The 21,236-nt window shown below is 47.5% G+C and overlaps 1 protein-coding gene across 3 annotated transcripts in view; it reads right to left on the reverse strand.

Annotated features, from left to right (window-relative positions):
• RIMS4 (regulating synaptic membrane exocytosis 4) overlaps positions 1 to 21,236 on the reverse strand; it is a 57,968-nt gene that overhangs the window by 12,939 nt on the left and 23,793 nt on the right. For 2 of the 3 annotated variants that reach the window (XM_010384267.2, XM_010384265.2), the window contains one exon: positions 6,943 to 7,081. In XM_010384267.2, coding sequence (XP_010382569.1) covers positions 6,943 to 7,081 — 139 coding nt within the window. The remainder of the gene's footprint in view (positions 1 to 6,942; positions 7,082 to 21,236) is intronic. The other variant, XM_010384266.2, reaches the window with a different exon arrangement.

Here is a 21,236-nt window from a genome sequence, read left to right on the forward strand (position 1 = left end):
ACATGCGTTTTGTGTATTCTTATGTGGGTGCAGTTTTCTTCATTCACCCAGTGTTCCTCGTGGATGAAATTGCACCTGAACAAATGCAAAATTTATGTTATGCTCAAATTGTTCCCTAATACTTGAATCATGTTGGAACAAATTCTCGTTTTCAAAACAAGCACTGTAGCAGAATTGCCCTGTGCCAGGATATACCATATCACACAATGCTGACTCCGACTTCTCAAGAATTCAAGATATTTCCAAGCCTGACCACCTCTATGAGACAGTGTGTGGCTCATGGGTGCAAAGCCAAGGATTTTTTTATTTGTCAAAAATTTGTCATGAGTCAAGCACTGATAGTACTATTTATCAGTGTTGATCCATTTAATCCTCTTAACAACTCTATAAAAGCTAGGTACTTGTAATTAATACCCATTTTACAAAAAGGGAAACTGAGGCACAGAATTGTTAAGTAATTGAACCAGAATCACTCTGCTAGGAGTGGAAGACCTAGGACCTAAACCTGGAGAGTCTGGCTCCAGAATTCACCCTCTTAAGCACTACATTATACTGTCTCTATTTGTCTTGAGGGGACCTCAGCCTTGCCCAGAGCAGAGCACAGGGATTTGCAGGCCAAGCTATGGGGTCAGGCAGGCCTGGAACTGAATCCTGACTCCACCACTCACTAGTCGTGGAGGCACATTCTTCACTTCTCAGAGCCTTGGTTTCCTTCCCAGTAAAACAGGAATAAAGAACAATAGGATAATCCCAGTGCTATTGTAAGTATTAAATGAGATAAACGCCTTAGAACAGAGTCTGGCACAGTCAAGTGCTCAAGAAATACTAGCGCTTATAAAACAAAACAAAACAAATCCCTGTCTCCTAGCCACAGCTGCATCCAGTTCTGCTTTGTCCTTTGGGCATGGGGATGCTGCTAAATAGTAGAAGTGGGAAAGAAAAGGGGTTCTGACCACCCACCCAGACTCTTGAGCCTTTGGTGATCAGGAAACAGCCTTGACAGGACCATGACCCTGAGCCCGGGGGCAGTGGCCCTGCCATCGGCTCATACTCTGCTTCCCTGGGCTGTGGACACAGTGACCCAGACACTCAGAGACCCGGATGCTGATGACCCAGACATCTCAGGACAACAAAGAGCAGAAGGAAGAAGCAGGTGGGCGCTGGGAGCCAGCCTGGAGTGCTTCTGGGTCAACAGAGAGGATGCCAAGGCCCTGGATTCTGTGTGCTGAAGGGGTGGGAAGGAGTGGAATGTATGCATGCTTCTGCTCACACACACCCACCCACTGTTCATCAGAATGTGCAGAGCACCGACTGGGCCAGCTAGACAGGCACTGAACTCAGCGTCTAGTGGGACAGACAGACACACATGTGACAATTAAGATAGAGAGTGTAGGGCACTGTGGTGGGGGAGGGACAGGGGACTGTGAGGGCTGCTGATACAGGCAGAAGAAAGGTAGGCCCTACCCGTTCCATTCCACTTCTGCCCACGCCCAGGACAGACATTGCTAATCAACCTCAGCTCTCCTGCCAAGCCTGGACTTGGCTCCAGAATCCTTCTCAACACAGCACTCCAGGGAACCACTATCAATTGCTGGTGTTGGCACATGAGATACAGCCTTTGTGCCAGTTCTCAGCTGAGGTCTGGAGAAGGAATGAGTCAGAGGGTGAAGAGGGAGCAGGGGTAGAGAAGGAAGTGCCAGGTAGAAGGCGCAATGGATGCAAAGACCTGGAGGTGAGAAAAGTGAAGGGTAAAGGTTCAGGGTGGTGGAGTCCCCACATGGTTGGGGACTGAGAGAGGCTGGGAAAGGTCAGAAGAATAAGTGCTGGGTGACAAACTGTGATGTCCAGACAAAAAAGGAGACCTGCAGGTGTCCAGGCAAGAGCAATGTATGGCCTTGACCAGGAGATGGAGATGGGGAGGAATGGATGGATTCAAGAGATCATTAAGAGTAAAATGGCACAGCATGATTATGGATTGGGAATGGATTATGGATTGGAGAGAGAGAGCTGTCTGCGAGAACCCCAGATTTCTGGTTTGGGCAGCTGGTCAGATGGTAGCCCTATGCACCCACACAGTGTAGCAGGCTCTGCTTGGCCATGTCCTCACCCCTTATTATGTCAGTGCTTGCTGACTTCTAACCACCAGCATCTGCATGTCTTTGCCTAGGCTTCTCTGGCCCCTGAAGAGCCTCTCTAGCCTCTAGAGCCTATTTTACCACAGGAAGAGCCAGAGAGTTAACAGGGAGCAGCCGCTGCTCAGTAACTGGTTAAGAGCTGGAATGTAGGCCGGGCGCGGTGGCTCAAGCCTGTAATCCCAGCACTTTGGGAGGCCGAGACGGGCGGATCACGAGGTCAGGAGATCGAGACCATCCTGGCTAATACAGTTAAACCCCGTCTCTACTAACAAATACAAAAAACTAGCCGGGCGACGAGGCGGGCGCCTATAGTCCCAGCTACTCGGGAGGCTGAGACAGGAGAATGGCGTGAACCCGGGAGGCGGAGCTTGCAGTGAGCTGAGAGCCGGCCACTGCACTCCAGCCTGGGCGGCAGAGCAAGACTCCATCTCAAAAAAAAAAAAAAAAAAAAAAAAAAAAGAGCTGGAATGTAAATACCTCAGCTCCCTCGCCTCTTGAGGAGATAGCTCCCAGATGCATGTTCCACACGGGTTCCCAGAGTTCCCCATCAGGATTGGCTCTGGTTGCCCCCTGGGAAAGCTGGCTTCTTATGCTTTATTGGGTGCATCACCTCTCTCCCACATGCTTCTCTGCTCTTATTTTCTAGAATCACCTCCCAGGTGAATCACTTGCCCTTGAACCCATGTCTCAGGTCTGGTTCTGGGAAAACCCAAACTAGAACACACAGTCAACAGGGAGTATCTCAGGATTAGGGCAGGTGGGGAGTATGGTATGTCTGGAAGGTTTTGTTCTCATGGCCCCATCTCAGGGGGCTTGAGCTCCAGCTCCTGCCCTTTTCCTAGGTGAGATGGGCCTGGCATGGTGGCATGGCTGGTTGACTCTCCATCCTTAACCCACAAAGCTCCAATTTTTCATCAGGCAGAAAAAGGCTCAAAGAAAGAAAGCCCTTCCCCAGCCCCAGGGGATCAACCATGGCTGGCCCATCATAAGGCCCATAATGTGGAAAGAGAGAGGGGTTCTGGGTCCTTGATGGCATCCTTGAACTACCAAACCATCCTGGAAGCCTCTACTTCCAGAAACCTTGATAAATGCAACCATTAAATGAGAAAAAGAGTTGAGTGTAAACGTTAAGGGCAGATACCCAATGCTCGGATTTGAATCCTGGCTCAGCCACCGACTGGCTGTGTGACCTTGAGCAACTTATTTACCCTCTCTGAGTTTCCATTTCCTCATCTGTAAAATGGGAATATTAACAGTCCCATTGTCAGGTTGTTGTGAGAATTAAATGAGTCAATATAAGTAAAAGCACAGCACAGTATCCGCACTTAGCAAGTGTTCTCTGCAAGAGTTAGCTATGGCCATTATTACCATTAAGCCAGGGCTTCTCTACCTTAATGTGCATACAAACCACCTGGGGGTCTCATTAAAATACAGATTCGGATTCAGTGGGTCTGGGGTAGAGCCTGAGATTCTGCATATTTAACAAGCTCCCATGCCAGTGTTGCTGGGCTGTGGACCACACTTTGAATAGCAAGGGCTGAAGCCACTGTCCATTGGTGTTACATAACCCGAGACTCAGGGCATCCTCACTGGCAGAGTGGCCCAACCCACAGGCACCCCTTCCCCATCCCTGACACCTGGGAACACAGCATTTCCCAAGTTTTCTATACCTGTCCTTTGCAGCTCTCCTCACACTGCTAGTTGCTTAGTCAGTGCCCAAGAGTGGAAGCTCATGGAGGACAGGGTGTCTGAGGTGCCCGACCCAACTGCCTGGCACATTCTAAGTGCTCAATCACATCTGCTGAAATGAAAATCCATGTGGGAGCACTCCTGTGCCCACCTGCAGGAATACATATGCCTGGCGAGCCAGCGCAGTCAGACAGACCCAGTGGTGCCAGGGGCTGCAGCCTTGCAGGGGCTGCTCAAGTGAGGCTGGCTCCCTGTAAGCCTCAGCTGGGCTGGCAGAAGCCCAAGGGGTGGGGAGAGGGGAGAACAATCCCTTCCTGTTTCAGAGCCTGGCATTTGGGCCCAACCAGTGCCCCAAATGCCTGCAGAACAAGGAGGCTGACTACAGCTCAATGTCCTCACCCATTCCTTCTGTGTCCCTACCTTGCCCAGGTGTTGGGCAGGTCGCAGCGCTGGGCCTGGCTGGGATCCACCAACACTCAGCCCCTCTCAGGAGGCCGAGACTGTCCCCTGCTGCTGGACCCGTCACCCTCCAACCCACCTGATACCTCCACAGTTGGGCTCAGAACACCCACCTCAACCCTTTTAGTTACCGTAATCATCACAGTCAACACTTAACTCAGTGCTTACTCTGTGCTAAGCACTTTATAGACACAATTGTATTTGGGGTGGCTCACTATATCTGTTACAACGCAACTGACCAAAATAGCAATATAGCCAACAAACAGTGGCTTAATTAACAACCAACAATAATAGTTAACAATTACAGTGCCGGTCACTGTGCTAAGTTCTTTTACATGTATTAACATATTGAACCCTCACAACTCTGTAAGTATCTGCACTGTTACTGTCCCCTTTCTATAGATGAAGAAACTAGGCTCAGAGAGGTGAAGTAACTTCCCCCAAAGCCACACAGCTACTAAGAAGCTGAAATGAACCACACACCAGGGCAGTCTCATTCTTGAGTCCTAGCTTTGAACCTGTCTGTCATGTAATTAGACTCTCTGGTCCCTTAAAGCCCATTACAGCAAATGGTAACAAGAGCCATGTTCCAAACACCTGTCACCTGCAGGCATCACCTCGTTTCTTCCTCACAACACACTCTTAATGCTCCCCTTGGTCATGTGGCCTTTCTGAACCTTCACCTCCTCTTCTATAAAATGGAAATGCAGGTTTGACTTCTCTGCTGCTGCTCACTGCAGCACGCTGCCCTTCCCATAATCTAGGCGTCCAGACCTGCCTGTGAGGCTGACAGATGTTTACTGGCCTCCTCAAACATTAGGGAGGCCCACTGATGTGCCCAAGCCCACCCAGGGGCATGAGTGGCAGAGCCAGGATGAGAACCTGAGCTTCCTGACTCCCTGCGACTCACACCTGTCAGCAGGGCCCCACTGCTCCCCAGATGCTGAGAATATCTTCCTCCAAGTTCTGCTGCCTTGCCATGTTTCTCAGGTTAAAGAAAACACTGGCTCCCTTCCTCCTCCTCCTCCTCTCCCTTCCGCTGTCCTCCTCCTGTTCTCACCCACGGGAAAGTCTCGCTAGGAGGTGGGTGGAACAGCAGCATCTGCTAAGGCAAGGCCATTCACGAGGCTGGAGATGCCCAGTTTAGGAGGGGTTGGGGGTGGGTGGGGAAGGCTTTTAGCCAGCAGGAGCCCCCAGCTGAGGGGCAGGGCCAGAATGAAGGGAAGCAAAAGGTGGAGGCCCACCTCTCAGTGGCCATGTGTCTGTCCTTGCACAAGTCACTTAGCTGGTACTGTTCAAAATAATTTTCTATGTATGATGATGGAAATGTTCTATTTTCTACACCACCCAATATGGTTGTCACTAGCCACAAGTTGCTAGCAAGCACTTGAAATATGGCTAGTGCAATAGAAGAACAGAAAGTTTCATCTTATTTAATTAGCCACATGCGTCTAGTGGCTACTTTTCTGGACAGTTGTGGCATTTAATTTTTCTAAGCCTCAGTCTTCCCATGTGCACAAGAATCATGATATCCCACCCCACTTCCCTGACTTTAGAGGATAGCTAGGACCATGAAGCGATGCAGTGCTGGGAAATAACCCCTGGCTGGGAGTCAAGACTCCTGGGTTCCAGGCCTGGTAACATAATTCGTGATGCAGAGTGAGCTCCTTAACCTCTCTGAGTGCCCTGGCCATCTATATGATAAGGAAGTCACTTTGGATCAAAGTTTCTTTGACCTAGGGATCCACGGATGGTTTTAGGGAACTCTGATAACCCCTGTAGTTATGAGAAAAGCATGTTTGCAGGACTGTGTGTGGGAGAATGAGTGTGTACATGCACTGGGGGCTGTGTGTATTGGGGGAAACAGGGCCCAGTGCTTTCCTGAAATTCTTAAAGGGTTCTGTGAAAATGAGAAACCCTGAGTCCAGGTGAGTTCCTCTGGGATAAAAGCTTTTTAACAGTGGCGTTCTCAGGCCACATTCCCAGAGACTAATTCAGCAGCTCGGACGTGGGGCCCTGTGAGCTGCGTTGGTAACGTGTTCCCGTGATTCTGACGTGAAGCCCATGGAGGGAAACGCTGGCAAGGAGCTAGCCGCACTACTGTCTAGTGAGCTGATGCTCAAGAAATGCTTTTATAAAGCAGTAGTGTATATTTTTCAAAACCAACAGGATTTAGGAAACTAAAAAAGTAAAGAGGAACTAATGATGATAATAAAACCCCTCTCTACCCCCTCCTTTATTTCTTAAGCAGCACGAATATAAAGCACTTAGTGCCAAACACTGCCTTATGCTGTGTATAAATATTACCCCTGCATTATATGGATTATAAACGTCTAATCCTCATGACACCCCTATGAAGCTGATGCCGTTAATCCCATTTTACAGATGAGGAAAGTGTGGCACAGAGACCTTGCCCAAGGTCACACAGCAGGAAAGGGGTGGAGCCAGGATTCAAATCCAAGCAGTGGGGCTCACTCTCCCTCGGGACTTTGCTGTTACACTGTCTCCCTTCTGAAGATGGGGGATGAACCTGGAGCCCTGAGCTGGTGTCTCCACGGCCTGGAGCTGCCCCAGGGCTCCCAGAGGGGTTGCTCAGTCCCTCCTGTGCCCCACCACAAAAGAATGCAAGAGCCAGAAGGGCTGGTGGCCCCACACTTACTTGCCCTCCGAGCCATAGCTGTTCATGCTGTCCTCAATGGACTCGTGGCTGGCCTGGCGCAGCGTCCGGCTGGGCATCTCCACTGCCAGGCCCGTCTCTGTGCTCCTCTGGATGGCCCCCTTCAGCCTCCGGCTGTCTCCTGGGCAAAGCGGCCAAGAGAGATGGGGAGAGAGACACAGGTGGGAGGGCGACAGAGAGAAGAGTCATCTGGTTAGCAGTGTTGCAGCAGTTGGGGGCTATCCAGCTTCAGCCTCCATCCCCAGTCCATCAACCTCCATGGATCCCTGGCCTCACCAGTAACCACCCCACCAACAAACAGTATTGCATGAGTTTTGTTAAATGATGGATTCATTTACATGTGCTTTTTCTCCCCCTTGAATTCATTTCTCCCCTGAAACCTTCTCCAAATCATTTCTCTTCCTCCTCTTCAGCTACTATTTATTGAGCACCTACTACATGTCCTACTGTGTCAAGTGCTTTGCATGGATTTTGACCAGGGTTTCTTATCCTCAGCACACTGGCTCTGTGGATGGCATACTGCTTTGCAGTAGGGGCTGCCCTGTGCATCACAGAATGTCTAACGGTATCCCTGGCCTTTGCCCACTAGATACTAGTACCACCCAAACCCCACCCCGCTGCAGTCCAGTTGCAGCAATCAAAAATATCTCCAGACATTGCCAAATAGCCCCTAGGCAGCAAAAATCACCCTTGACTGAGGACTACTCGTTCTGAAATCAGATGGCATGAGTTCAAATCCTGGATATCTATCTCAGTGGCTGGGAGACTTTAGGCAAATTACTCAGCCTCTTTGTGCCTCTATTTGCACAACTGTCAAGTGGGAGAATAACAGGCTTTTATGAGGCTAAATGGCCCCCATCAGCAGCCCACTCCTTCCATTCTGTGGTCAAACATCATCTCATCTGAGATCTTTCTTGACCACTCCTGGCCCCTCCAAAATAGCAGCCTTCTCCCACCCCCTGCCCCTCTCTGCCCTGACTCCTGCTTTGGTTTTGCTAACATTTATCACCCAAATGCATTAAACAATATTGGTGTTTTGGCCGCTTCCTCTGTGAAGACCATAATCTCCATGAGGACAGGGAACTTTGTTCACTCTTGAAGCCTCAGCACCAAGAACAGGGTCTAGACCATTGTAGAGCTCAACTAATAGCTGTGGGATGGACCAGTGTCTGCCTTGAGAGCAGCCTTAATCCTCACAACCAACCATAAGGTGGATGCTGCTGTTCATCCCCATCCAGTGCCCAAAACCGGAGGTACAGAGAGGTCAGGACTTGTCCACGTCTGTAGAGCTAGTAAGGCGGGGAGCCAGGACACAGCCCCAGGAGGGTCTCTGCTCCCTGCTCCATGGCCTAGTGATTCAAGGGACTGTGGGCTTGTTAGAGGTGGGGTAGATCATTAGTGGGATCTTTTTCATGGTCCCACAGAGTCCAGATGTGGGCTTATACCCAAGGGGATCCTTCAATGCTTGCTGATTAACCCACTGGGGAAAAGCAGCCCCAATCACACTCAGTCATCCTGCTCCTACCAGAGGACAGGAGAGCTAGGCCTGCATACCAGGAGCAGGGCAAGGCCAGGACACCTCTCGCCAGTCTTCTCCTGGCCTCCCTCCTCCTCCCAGCTCCAGGATGGTCTCTCCTTCCTCCCTGACTCTAAGAATCACACGCACATGTACACACACACATGCATGCGTAGATACAAACACTGTGTTTCTCAGAACGTGTAGCCTCATATTTCTGTCTCCCACACGTGTCTGTGTTATTGAGACACACAGACACCCATATTCAGAAAAGCACACAGCAATACACACACACACACACAGGAAGATGCATGCAAAGACAGTGTGTTAATGCAGGTCTGAGTGTGTTCCCAGCGGTCTCCACATGCCTGTCACTCTGTGTGTTTGAGGCTAAGTGGGTAGGTATATACACATCCTCCCTGGGTGTTTCTGAACACGTGGGAGAGCGTGTGTGCCCTTATATCGGTGTTTCTACTCCATTCCATCATCTGTTCTTTCCCTAGCTTGCATCTGCAGCCTCCCTCCATCCTCCATCTCCACTGTTTCTGTATTTTTCTGTGTATAGCAGGTACAGTGACACAGAGAAAGACAGAACCACTCACATGCACATTCAGAAACACAGACTCAGGCAGAGACATCCCTGTACACACACACACACACACACACACACACACACACACACAGCACTGTACATATGTCCCTGTCAGATGTGCAGGAACAAACACCCCCAGCCCCACACTAGGGATACAGACCCATGACTGGGCACCCTGCAGGCAGGCAGCACACACTTGCCCCGGCTCCCTCCCTCTGCTGACCCCTGTTCGGGTCCCCCCACCCTGGTTCCATCTCCACCTACCTGGGTCTGACACATTTCTCCCTGAAGAGGGAGGAAAAGAGCATGACAAACAACTCAATCCCCCAGAGCTGTGCCTTGCTTCTGCGTGGCACCCTACAGCCCTGAAAGCAGTTCCCAACTAGGCCCCTAGGATCTGCCTCACAGCAGCCCTGGCTCCCCACACAGGTGAGCATGGTTTTGCAGTCAGAAGGCCCAGGTATGGAGACCTGGGGCAAGTTGGACGGCATCTTCCCCACGGAGCTGTTGAGAGGGTTACATGACAGACGTTTCCCACAGTGTCGGGCACAAAGTAGGCCCCGAACATAAAAAGCCCAACCACTGCAGAGGAAGAAAGACCTTCCAATGTCCCCACACCTGCCCTTGCCAACTGTCTTACTGATGCCCTTGTAAATGTATTTTTCCCTTGACACACCACCTTCCCCAAACTGGAGACCATGACTGGACCCAACCACAGCAATGTCCACTGTCCAACCTCCGCCACCTACCCCTTCTGTGGGTCCTCTCTTGCTAACTGGGCCATGGTCCCCAAAGTGACTGTTCCAATGCTTTCCCAACTACCCCCACCAAGATCCATCCATCTCAGGTGGCTGAGATGTGTTCCCTTTGTTCTGCTCTTCCTCACTTCCAAATGTCACTGTGATCGTTAATAGTGAGTGTCAACTTGATTGGGTTGAAGGATACAAAGTATCATTCCTGGGTGGGTCTGTGAAGATGGTGCCAAATGAGATTAACATTTGAGTCAGTGGACTAGGAAAGGCAGACCTGCCCTCAATCTGGGTGGCCATCATCTAATCAGCTGCCAGCATGGCCAGAATAAAAGCAGGCAGAACGTGGATCTCATCTCAGGGTCTGGTTTGGGGACACCTGACCTTAGACAGGCTGGCACCCTAAGCCAGTCAAAGTTCAAAAATCTTCACATAGGTGGGCTCCCGCATCATAACTGTACCTGTACCCATTTACACCCAACCAGAACATTGGGAAGGAAATTTATTTCTCTTTTGTATGCTTCTATGTCATTTGAATTTTTATAATTAATGTATTAATTCTATAATGCAAATGAAGGTAAATACAAACAAATTCATAAATAAATCACAGTTTCAATCATGCCACCATCTTATTTAAAACCTTAGCCAGGCACGGTGGCTCATGCCTGTAATCCCAGCACTTTGGGAGACCCAGGCAGGTGGATCACTTGAGCCCAGGCGTTTCAGACCAGTCTGGACAACATAGTGAAACTCCACCTCTACAAAAAAAACCACAAAAATTAGCCGGGCATGGTGGTGGGCACCTGTAGCAGAGGTAGGAGGATTGCTTGAGCTTGGGAGGTTGAGGCTGGTTGCACTCCAGCCTGGGTGACAGAGTGAAATCCTATCTCAAAAAAAAAAAAAAAAAAAAAAAACCAAAAACCAAAACCAAAAAAAATACCTTAGAATGTTTCTTCACTGCCTGCTGAATTAGGTTCAGTTTTTGCACCCAGGCACCCAAGAATCTCCATTTTCTGACTCCCTCTCCATCAGCTACTGGTCTCCCTCCCAGTCTCTATATCCTAGCCCAGCCAGATACTTCAGTGCTCCATCCTGAGAAATACTGTACATCCTCAATAACTTCCCCATCCTGGTTCTCACTCCTTTCTTTTCCTCCCTTCCTCATCTTCCTATCAAATTTCTAACCATCCTCCATAGTTTAGCTTTAAATAACACCTACAATTTATCAGGCACTCTGTACTTCAGTTTCTTCATCATATAATAGGGATAAAAGCACCAGATTCTCAGAGCTATGTGAGCACTAAATGTTAACAAGCAAGCAATGTAAAAATGTAATAACATTTAACCTAACATTTAACCCTCAGGATGGCCTAGGTAGGCTGGGATACATGGTCAGCCCTCAATAAAGTTGACTATTGTTAATATGGTTATTACCATTTTGCTAGATGCCATGCCAAGTGTTTCACAAAGGTATCATCCCACTTAATTCTCACAATAAACCATGAGATAGCTACTGTCCCCCTCTACAGAGAAAGAAAATGAGGATCGAGAAGGTTAAGTAACTTTCCAAAGGACATGCACGAGTACTAATGGTGGAGCTAGACTTCAACTCCAGGCTATTCTGGCCCCAAAGCCATGTTTCAACTGCACCCTAAAGTAAACTCACCAAGCTCCACACCAGAACTCTTAAGCCATGTCTTCCACAAAGACGTCTCTCATCAGACTCCTTGAGTCCTAGGGGCATTTCAGTCTTCACTTCTCTTGGGGTAACTATTCCACGGCACCTTGAAACACAGTTCTCATCCATCTAGTCAATGTCTGTGTTTACAGCATGAGCTCATTCGTCATTTACTTCCATTCAGCACCAGGGACAGCGCCCACACTGCCCATCCCCACTGAAAGTGTGTTAAATTGAATTGGCTTTAGGATGTGTCCCCAAGAAAAATGTAAATTCTCTCTGGTAAAGAAAACAAGTAGATCTCACTCTGCTGTTTATACTTGAATATGAATGTGTCTAATGTACGTTCTCCCAAAAGTAAGGATTCATAAGGAACAGGATAATAAAACGATGATAAATTATGAAAACAGATTCTATTGTTTTTAGCATTTACCCTGTACCGTGTACAAATTATATATACATATATAATTTAACCCCACCATAACTCTGAAAGACAAGTATTATTATCCTAATTTTACAACAAGGAAACAGGCTCAGAGCAGTTCAGCAACTTGTCCAAGGTTACACCAGGTAAGACAGAGCTAGGCTCGAAACCAGGTCTGTGTGAAAACAGCTCATCATATATTCTTAACCATGAGACCTCAGGGATGTGGTGGGGGGAGGGAGAAGGAGAGAACTCAACCAGTCCCCACTCTGACATTTTATTGAAGATGGACATTATCAGCTTTGACTTCCAGATGAGAAGCCCCAAGCCGAGAGAGGCTCCATGACCTGTTCTAGGTTCCCAGGCTCTAAAATCACTAACCACATCCTGGTCAGTGTGTGTCCACTCCGAGTCCATAGAGCAGCCTGTGAAGTTCCCCCAGACACAAGAGCTCTCGGTGACTGGGCTATTTTAAACCAGGATGCAAAAGGCACCAAGGCCCTTGGCTCACTCCTTCCCCTTCCCACAGCAACTACTCTTTCTGTCTCTCTGAGATAAATACCCTGGAGGCTGCTGCCTCTTCTTCCTCCATGGTCAACCTCTCCCTGGCCTAGTTATTCCCAGTGACTTGGGCCTCATATGCCTCCCTTGTCCAGGTCTTGAAGTCCATCTGAAAATCAAGGGCTGAGAACCATCTGCAGGTACCCAGGCCTCCACGGCACTGATGTTGCCTCTGGTTGTGTCTCCAAGGATGGGAGGAGGAAGCACAACCCTGATTACTTCTGTGAGGGCCCTAACCTTCCCCTTCTTCTCCCTGGAGCTATAGGAAGCTGCCCTCCCTTAAAATAAGAGACGGTTTCATCTGGAGGGAACTTAGGGATCACCCAGATCAATACCTTTATTGTACAGAGGGCAACTGAGGCTCAAAGAAGGACAGAAGTCAAAGGCCATGTTGATATTAGAATTCAGGCTGGGGACAGTGGTTCATGGTTGTAGTCCCAACATTTTGAGAGGTCAAGATGGGAGGATTGCTTGATCCCGAGTTCAAGACCAGCCTGGGCAATATAGTGAGACCCTGCCTGTGGAAAAAATTTAAAAATTACTAGCCGACACTGTAGTCCCAGCTACTCAGGAGGCTGTGGTGGGAGGATTGCTTGAGCCCAGGAGTTTGAGGCTGCAATGAGCTATGATCACGTTGCTGCACTCCAGCCTGGGTGACAGAGACCCTGTTTCAGGAAAAAAAATTCAGGTCTTCTAACTGCTAATCTCCCTGCTCCTTTCCAGTTGACAGCCTTTCACTATTTCTAGAGCATCTTCAGGAGGCAGCATGGCCTAATGGTTAAAAGCATAGACAATGGAGCCTGAATGCTTGGGTTGTAAACCTGGACCCAGTCACTCTACTAGTTGTGTGATCTTGTAAAGTTACTCAACCTCTCTGTGGCTCAGTTTCCTCCTCTATGCTAACTGGTGTCCACACCACCAGAGTGTCCTCTTTGGCCAGTTTCTTCTCTACTCAGCAGCCCATCTGAGCTTCCCAAACCTCAATTGTGAACACACCATCCCTGTGATTAAAATCCTTCAATGACACCCCATTGCCTGCAGAATAAATTCCAATTTAACACACACTGTCTTTCTGACATGGTCCCAATTTACATTTCCAGCCTCAATTTTTCCCTTTTCCCTAGTGTTCTCTACATTCTATTCACGATGAATAATTCCAAATCTTCCATGTGACCAGCTGCCCCTCTAATTTCTTATCCATCATCCTGCATACAAAAGTCTCAGCAATCTCTTCTCTTCTGGAGAAAGGTGCTTTTTAAAACAACTGTTTGTTGCAGGATAATACACATAAAGAAAACTGCACAATTATATATCACACAGTTTTAAGTGTATACCCTGATGACCATTACCAAGTTCTATGGAACCAGCACCCAGATCAAGAAGCAAAACACTACCAGTGCCCTACAGAAGGCCCACATGCCACTTCCAGTTACTTTCCACCAAAAGTAGCATTATCCTAACTTCTAACAGCACAGACTGGTTTTGTCTATTTTGCAGTTTTCACTACATAAAATCACCTAGTGTATATTCTTTAGCATCTGGCTTCTTTTACCCAAAACGACATTTGTGGGGTTCATCCATGTTGATTGTTTCATTGTAGTTCATTCATTCTCATGACTTATTGTAGTACATTGTGTGAATATATCAAAATGATTTTCATTCATTCTATTGCTGATGAGCATCTGGGTGGGTAACCTCCAGTAGTGGGATATTACAAATAGCTCTGCCAAAACATTCTTGTATGTGTCTTTTGGTGACGATTTCTGTGCAGTTCTTCAGGGCACATACCTAGGAGTGCAACTGCTGGGTTACAGGATATGCATTTGAAATGCGTTTTAGGTGGGTTAACCACGGTGTGGACTGGAAAGGTTAACACGTTAGACTATCATTCAGCAGGAAGCAATGTTCTGAAGAAATGAGGCTAAAAATTGGAATGTTTTGAGGAAAACGATGGTGGAAAGACTGTTGATTTACTGTATATCTGGCTCACATTTATATTCCCCAAATGTAATCTTTGTTAAGAGAATATGTATAAAGGGCAAACAGCACCCAGAACAGGAGAGGAAGGAGGGGGAAAGGCCTGGAATACAGCTGGCATTCAATAAATGCTGGCTATTATTATTAACCTCTCTAAAGGTCAGTGGTCAACTGCTCACTGATACCACCTCTAGTAAACTCGTTATTTCATCGATTCTAAGACAAGCATTTTTTCAAGATGTGAATGGCAACCAATGGCATGTCAGAGTTAAATTCTGACATGTTTTAGCTTCCTTGGTGGTATATAAAGTTGTGACTTGCAACTGAAGGCCTCTAAAATGCAATGAAGTCCACAGCAAAGAACGGGTGCGTGCAGGAACTGTCCGTGGTGCTGACTGAACAGAGAGGACTGGGCCTGCCTAGGGCGAAGGTGGGGTTCACAAGGGAGATTTTAGAACTACGAAGCATCCCTATCCTGTGGTTGTTTTTAAACTACAATTCCTTCCCACTGGCTTGCTGATGCCTGAAATCCCACCCTCAAAGAATCACCTTTCCACATAAAGACAGGAACTTCCATTTATCAAGTTGAATCAGAGCCTATGAGAGGTGCTTACCATTCATCATTTCATGTAATCTTCACAACCAGCAGTGAAGTAAGTATTGTGTTCATTTTCAGAAGGGAAAGCTGAAGCTCAGGGGTTAATGAACCCGCCCATAATTACAAAGCTGGCACGTGGGATGTGATCCTGGTTCAACGCAGACCAGAGTGCAATTTTTGCCCTTTAGGCTGCTCTACACTGGAGGGAGGGATGAGTGCCTCAGACCTTTTCCCAAGAGGATTTGAAGAGGAAAGAGGGAGAGATCATAAAGACACAGAGATGAAATGAGTGAAAGCAAGAGAGGCAAAAGGCACATGATAAGGATTTGAGAACCCGAGAGAGGGAGAAGAAAGATTTTGTGAGAATCAGCTGGGTAATAAATACAGAATGTGCTTTGTAACTCTAAAGAGTTATGCCCCTGGAAGGAAACGTTACTCTCACTTATCCAACAAAATATACATTTATTGAGCTCATTTCCTATGCCATGCTGTTCTTGGCTCTGGGGATTTGAATAAGATACAGTATTTGACCTTAAGGAACTTACAGTGGGGAGGGGACATGAAACAGATAAGTAATTATCATTCAACAAACTCTTTACTAATTGCCTATTCAGGGCCAGATCCTGTGCTGTAGACTTATAGATGAATTAAACCCAGACCTTGCTGAAACTCCCAGTCTACCAGAAGAGATAGGCAAGAAAAGGGGAAATTGTGCAATAATTACAAGGCAGCATAATGTAAGGGCAGAGATATACACAGAATATTATGGGAGCTGAGGAGAAGGGTAATTAATGCAGCACTGGAGTTAGAGCCACGGTGTGGGTTGTAAGCAGAATTGACTCAATGCTGAATTATACTTGATTGCAAATAAAATCAGAAGATTTCATTGTACATGGAAGCAATACTTTTCAGTACAACTGAAGGTTATATTGACAAATAAAAACATGTAGACAGAGTGAAGGGGAAAATGTGGAACCAAATGAAAACTGAAGACAAGAAGTCCCGGAAGCAGAGGAAATGCATTTGGGGTGGGGGAGTCCTGTGCTGAGCAGGGGTGGTCAGGGGAAAGTCATTTACTCTCCTCAAGCCAACGTGGAAAGACTTTCTAAAGAAGAGGCATTTCCGCGATCCTCGGAAGGAAGACAACTCATAGCCCCACAAAAAGCTGTTTTTCCTCAGGAAGCTATTTCCATCAGCATTTGGGACAAGCTAAACAAGCCTTGGAAGGAACTGGGTTGTGGGCAAAAGGTAGAGTCTATGGCCCCATATGGCACTGGGAAACTACACAATCCACAGAGCATTCAAGACTTCCAGGATTTGCCCCAAACCTATACTACAAGTCTGCCATGATGCACATACCAGGTGTTCTATCCACACGGAATTACTCATCATTCACCAAATACAGCCCACGTACTTCCGTCTTCTTAGGAGAACAGGCTCTGGAGCCAGAAAAACTGAGTTTGGGACTTGAAGCGTGCCTCTGCCACTTTCTGAGTAAACTAAAGAAAGTTACTGAACCAATCTGAGCCTAAGTTCCCCTGCAAAACAGGAAAAATAATAGAACCCACTCCACCTATTGTAAGGATTAAATGCATTAGTAAGCTCTTACTAGGTTATGCTGCAGTAACAAGTTACCCCCAAATTTCAGTGGTTTACAGAACAAAGTTCTTGTTCATACTTAACATACTTTTTTTCTTTTTGGAGATGGACTTTTGCTCTGTGGCATGTACTGGAGTACAGTGGTGCAACCTTGGCTCACTGCAACCTCTGTCTACCAGGTTCAAGTGATTCTCCTGCCTCAACCTCCCAAGTAGCTGGGGTTACATGCATGCACCACCATGCCTGGCTAATTTATTTTCCCTTTTTGTACTTTTAGTAGAGATGGGGTTTCACCATATCGGCCAGGTTGGTCTCAAACTCCTAACTTCAAATGATCTGCCTGCCTCAGCCTCCCAAAGTGCTGGGATTACAGGCATGAGCCACTACGCCCAGCCATACTTAACATACTTTATGAGTTAGCTATGGCTCTATCCCACAAACTCTTCTGGGACCCAGGGTGAAGGGGCCAGCCCTACCTGGGACAAGCTGGTCTCATGGTAGAACAATGATGGAACCATAAGGGAGTTCTTCCAGCTGCTGCACGTTTCTCTATGTGTATTTCAAAACTTTTAAAAGAAAAGGAAGGGAAAGAAATATGGCCTCTAACAGAGAGACAATGCCAAACGTGTAGGGGAGGCAGGGAAGCTCCCTCCTCCCCACACACACTGGAAAGAAAACTCCTCAAGGCACCAAATGGTTTGTTCCAACAAGGTAGCATGTTAGCCCATGATAGCACAGATCCATGTTAATTGTGAAATAAATCTCTCATACCCCTTGTGGGACTGAACTCAATGACATACCATATGCACAATGACTGTCACAGTAAGATACATGCACTCAGTAAATTGCAGCTACTATTATAAATAATACTCTGAGATAGAGAGTAGTGTCCCTGATTCTCAGAAACTCTCAGAAAACTGAGGCTCTGAGAACTGAAGCATTTTGCCCAAGGTCCCACAGCAAGTAAAGGCTGGAGAGGAGGAATGCAAAACAAATCCGCTCCGTCCAAACAAAGCTGAACACAAGTGTTCACAGTAGCATTAACTGTGACAGTCAAAAAGTGGACACAGCCTGAATGTCCATCCATGGATGAATGAACAAATTGTGGTATATCCATGCAATAAAGTATTATTCACCCATAAAAAGCATGCAGTACTGGGCCGGGCATGGTGGCTCACGCCAGTAATCCCAGCACTTTGAGACGCCAAGATGGAAAGATCACCTGAAGTCGGGAGTTTGAGACCAGCCTGACCAATATGGTAAAATGTTGTCTCTACTAAAAATACAAAAATTATCTGGGCTGTGGTAGTGTGTGTCTGTAATCCTAGCTACTCAGGAGGCTGAGGCAGGAGAATCACTTGAACCCAAGAGGCTGAGGTTGCAGTGAGCTGAGATGGCGCCACTGCATTTTGAGACAGAGTCTCCCTGTCACAAAAAAAAAAAAAAAAAAAAAAAAAAAGAATGCATTATCTATACATGCTTCAACATATATGAACCTTGACATTATGCAAGCAAGAGAAGCTGGTCATAAAAGACCATCTCTTCTATGACTCTACTTATTTGAAATGTCCAAGATAGGTAAGTCCATAGATCTAGAAAGCAGACTAGTGGTTGCCAAGGACCAGAGGGAGGGGCAAATGGGATATGACTGCTCACGGGTACAGGGGTGACAATAATATTCTACAATTGACTGTGGTGATGGTTGCACAACTCTGTGAATATATTAAACATTAAAACGCATTGTTCACTTTAAACTAGTAAACTGTATGGTATGTGAATTATATCTCAACAAAGTTTATATACATTTCCTTCCAATTCATCTCATCTCCCAGGCTAGGCTGTTAACCCCTATTCTACACTGACCCCAAGAGGGTCAAGGAGCCCATAGTATGGCAAGGAGGCTCCCCCTGAGCCAGAAGCAGTGTGGAAAACCTGCTGCAAAGGCCAGAGAAGGCCAAGCCATACAGTCTGGCCCCTCAGATGTCATCTTCAGATAACACATGTGAACATGTATCCCCACAAAGGCCCACAGATGAAAACATACAGTGGATACATGGGGAGCAGGGATGTAGGGGATGGGTTGGGGTTGGAAATGAGGGAATTCCTTCCTCCCAGTCCCACCAGGGCAAGCCTCAGGCTCCCCACCACCACCTTCCTCAATCAACACATGGCCAGCTTCCTCCAGAACCTGCAAGACCTAGAGCTAGCAAGGCTCAATTAAGACCACCTGAAACCACCTGGCACCAGCACTCACCACAGCAAACCCACCTTGGACTAGCTGTTCTCAGTACCGAGGCTGTGGTGATGTTGGGCTTAGGCAGCACATCCCCTGTTGCTCCAGCTTGGCTCATCCACGTTCCACAACTACTTAAAATCCATCTCTCTCCAGGATAGCAGCTAACCTGGTGTCCACTAAGGTTTCCCAAGAACCTCCCACATACGTGCTTAATGCACGCTGGGTCTCCTACTCCTTGGATGAGCAGCGCTACCCTTTATCTTGAAGCAGTTTAAACAAACTCTTCCTTGATTTGGCCTCAGCAGAGTTGCACAGCAGCTGGGCCCCACGTTGGCTAAGGCACCTCCGTTGGTTGCTTTTCTCTCTCTCAAATGAGGGCAGGGACACTGGCTGGCACAAAGCAGGTCCTCCACACAGACACCAAAGTCTGAAGGAATTCCAGCTCATGGCTTCTCAACTTCAATGTGCAAATGGATCACACAGGAATCTTGTTAAAATGCAGATTCTAATTCAGCAGGTGTCAGGTGAGGCCTGAGATTCAGCATTTCTCACAACTCTTAGGTGAGGTCAATGCTGCTGGTCTTTGGCCCACACATTGAGTAGCAAGATTCTAGCCCATTCCATCACTCTTTTCTGATTTCTTTGCCTTCTTCATTGTTCAAGGAGCCTCTTGAAAATGGATAAAAGTTGCTCTCTCTTAGAAAAGGACCTGCCAGCACATACACACAGTATGTTGCATAAAGTTTGGGAGCCTGCAGTCCCTGGGTTAAAAGCCATTCTTCTTCATCTTTTTTTCTTTTTCCTTTTTGAAGAGACAGGCTGTTACCCAGGCTGGAGTGCAGTGGCACAATCACAGCTCACTGCAGCCTTGCCTTCCCAGGCTCAAGTGATCCTCCCACCTCAGCCGGTACTACAGGTGTACACCACAATGCCTGGCTAATGATTTTTTGTAGAGACAGGGTCTCGCCACATTGCCCAAGCTTGTCTCCAACTCCTGGGCTCAAGGGATCCTCCTGCCCTGGCCTTCCAAAAAGCTCAGATTACAAGCATGAACTACCTACCATGCCTAGCCTAAAAGCCATTCTTTTGCATACACAAACCTGCAAACCTTAGTTCCTGTGGAAAAGAGGATGCAACAGGGGATAGAAAAAGAAAAAGCCTTGGCAGGGAGTCAGAACTCCTAGATCTTGTCCCAGCTCCACTACTGACTTCCGGTGTGACATCAGACAACTTTCTGCTCCTCTCTTGAGCTTCAGTTTTCCCACCATGAGAGGAGTGGACTAGAATGGGGATGATAAATAGGTTTTCTTTTTTTTTCTTTTCTTTTTTTTTTTTTTTTTTTTTTTTTTTTGCCAACTCTGCTAGCTGTTGCCTGAAATACCCTGTGCTAAGAATTCTTAGACTGTGCCTGGACTTGGCAGAAAAGGATGCCATGATTGATTGGTGATGCCTGCCATGGTCCCAGGAAAGGGGGCCTTGATTGATTGGTGTTGTCTGCCAAGATCCCAGGCCTGGAGGGTGACGGGCTTCCTGCCAGATGTCCGCCTACCCCAGAAAGCCCTTCCAGCTGTGACATTCCACACAGCTCATTCACAGTCATGCCAGACTGGGGAAAGAGAAGTCTGTGCCTGTCCTCAAGGGGGCAGGAAGGGATAATTCTTTAAGCTTCTGGCTTCTCAAACCTGCCGCCCTACAGCCCCCTTTGAGAAGAGGTAGCAGAATCCCTGCTCAGTGGTAGAGGACAGCATGTCCTTGTGCTCCCATCCTTCCCTATTTTTAACTCCAAGGACAGCAGCTCAGGCAGAAGCTGAAGTATGGAAGGGCCACCCAGCCTCTGAGGGAGGGAACCACACCCCACCCTCATTCCCAAACTGCTCCATGGTTGGCCAAGTGAGAGCCGAGGCAAGGGACAGAAGGTTCCTCACCTCCCGTGTGAATCTCTCACAGCCCCATTCTATCCTTCCCCAGACAGGGCCAGTCACCCTTCCTTGGTACACCCACAGACCTCTCTGCTAGTCCCTATCCTGCTGCACCCTGTATTTGTTCATTCATACACCCCATTTACATATATGTGCCAGCCTTCATACTAGTGCCGAGAACGCAGCATTGAACAAGACCGAATGGGGGTCCTCACCCACTGAGCTCTTCTAGTCTAGGGTGGAAGACAGACAGCAAACAGGAAGGCAGCATAATTCTGTAGTTACAACTATAGTCTAAGTGCTTAGAAGAGAACTGTACCATGGTCACCCCACGTGCCTGTGCACGCCTCAAGAACTGGATGTTCTCACTCATCTTTCTATCCCTGGAACCTAAGGCCTAACTTGGCAGAAAGGAGGGTTCAGAGAT

This window comes from Rhinopithecus roxellana, chromosome 13, assembly GCF_007565055.1.
Source record: "Rhinopithecus roxellana isolate Shanxi Qingling chromosome 13, ASM756505v1, whole genome shotgun sequence".
NCBI classification, from domain to species: Eukaryota; Metazoa; Chordata; class Mammalia; order Primates; family Cercopithecidae; genus Rhinopithecus; species Rhinopithecus roxellana.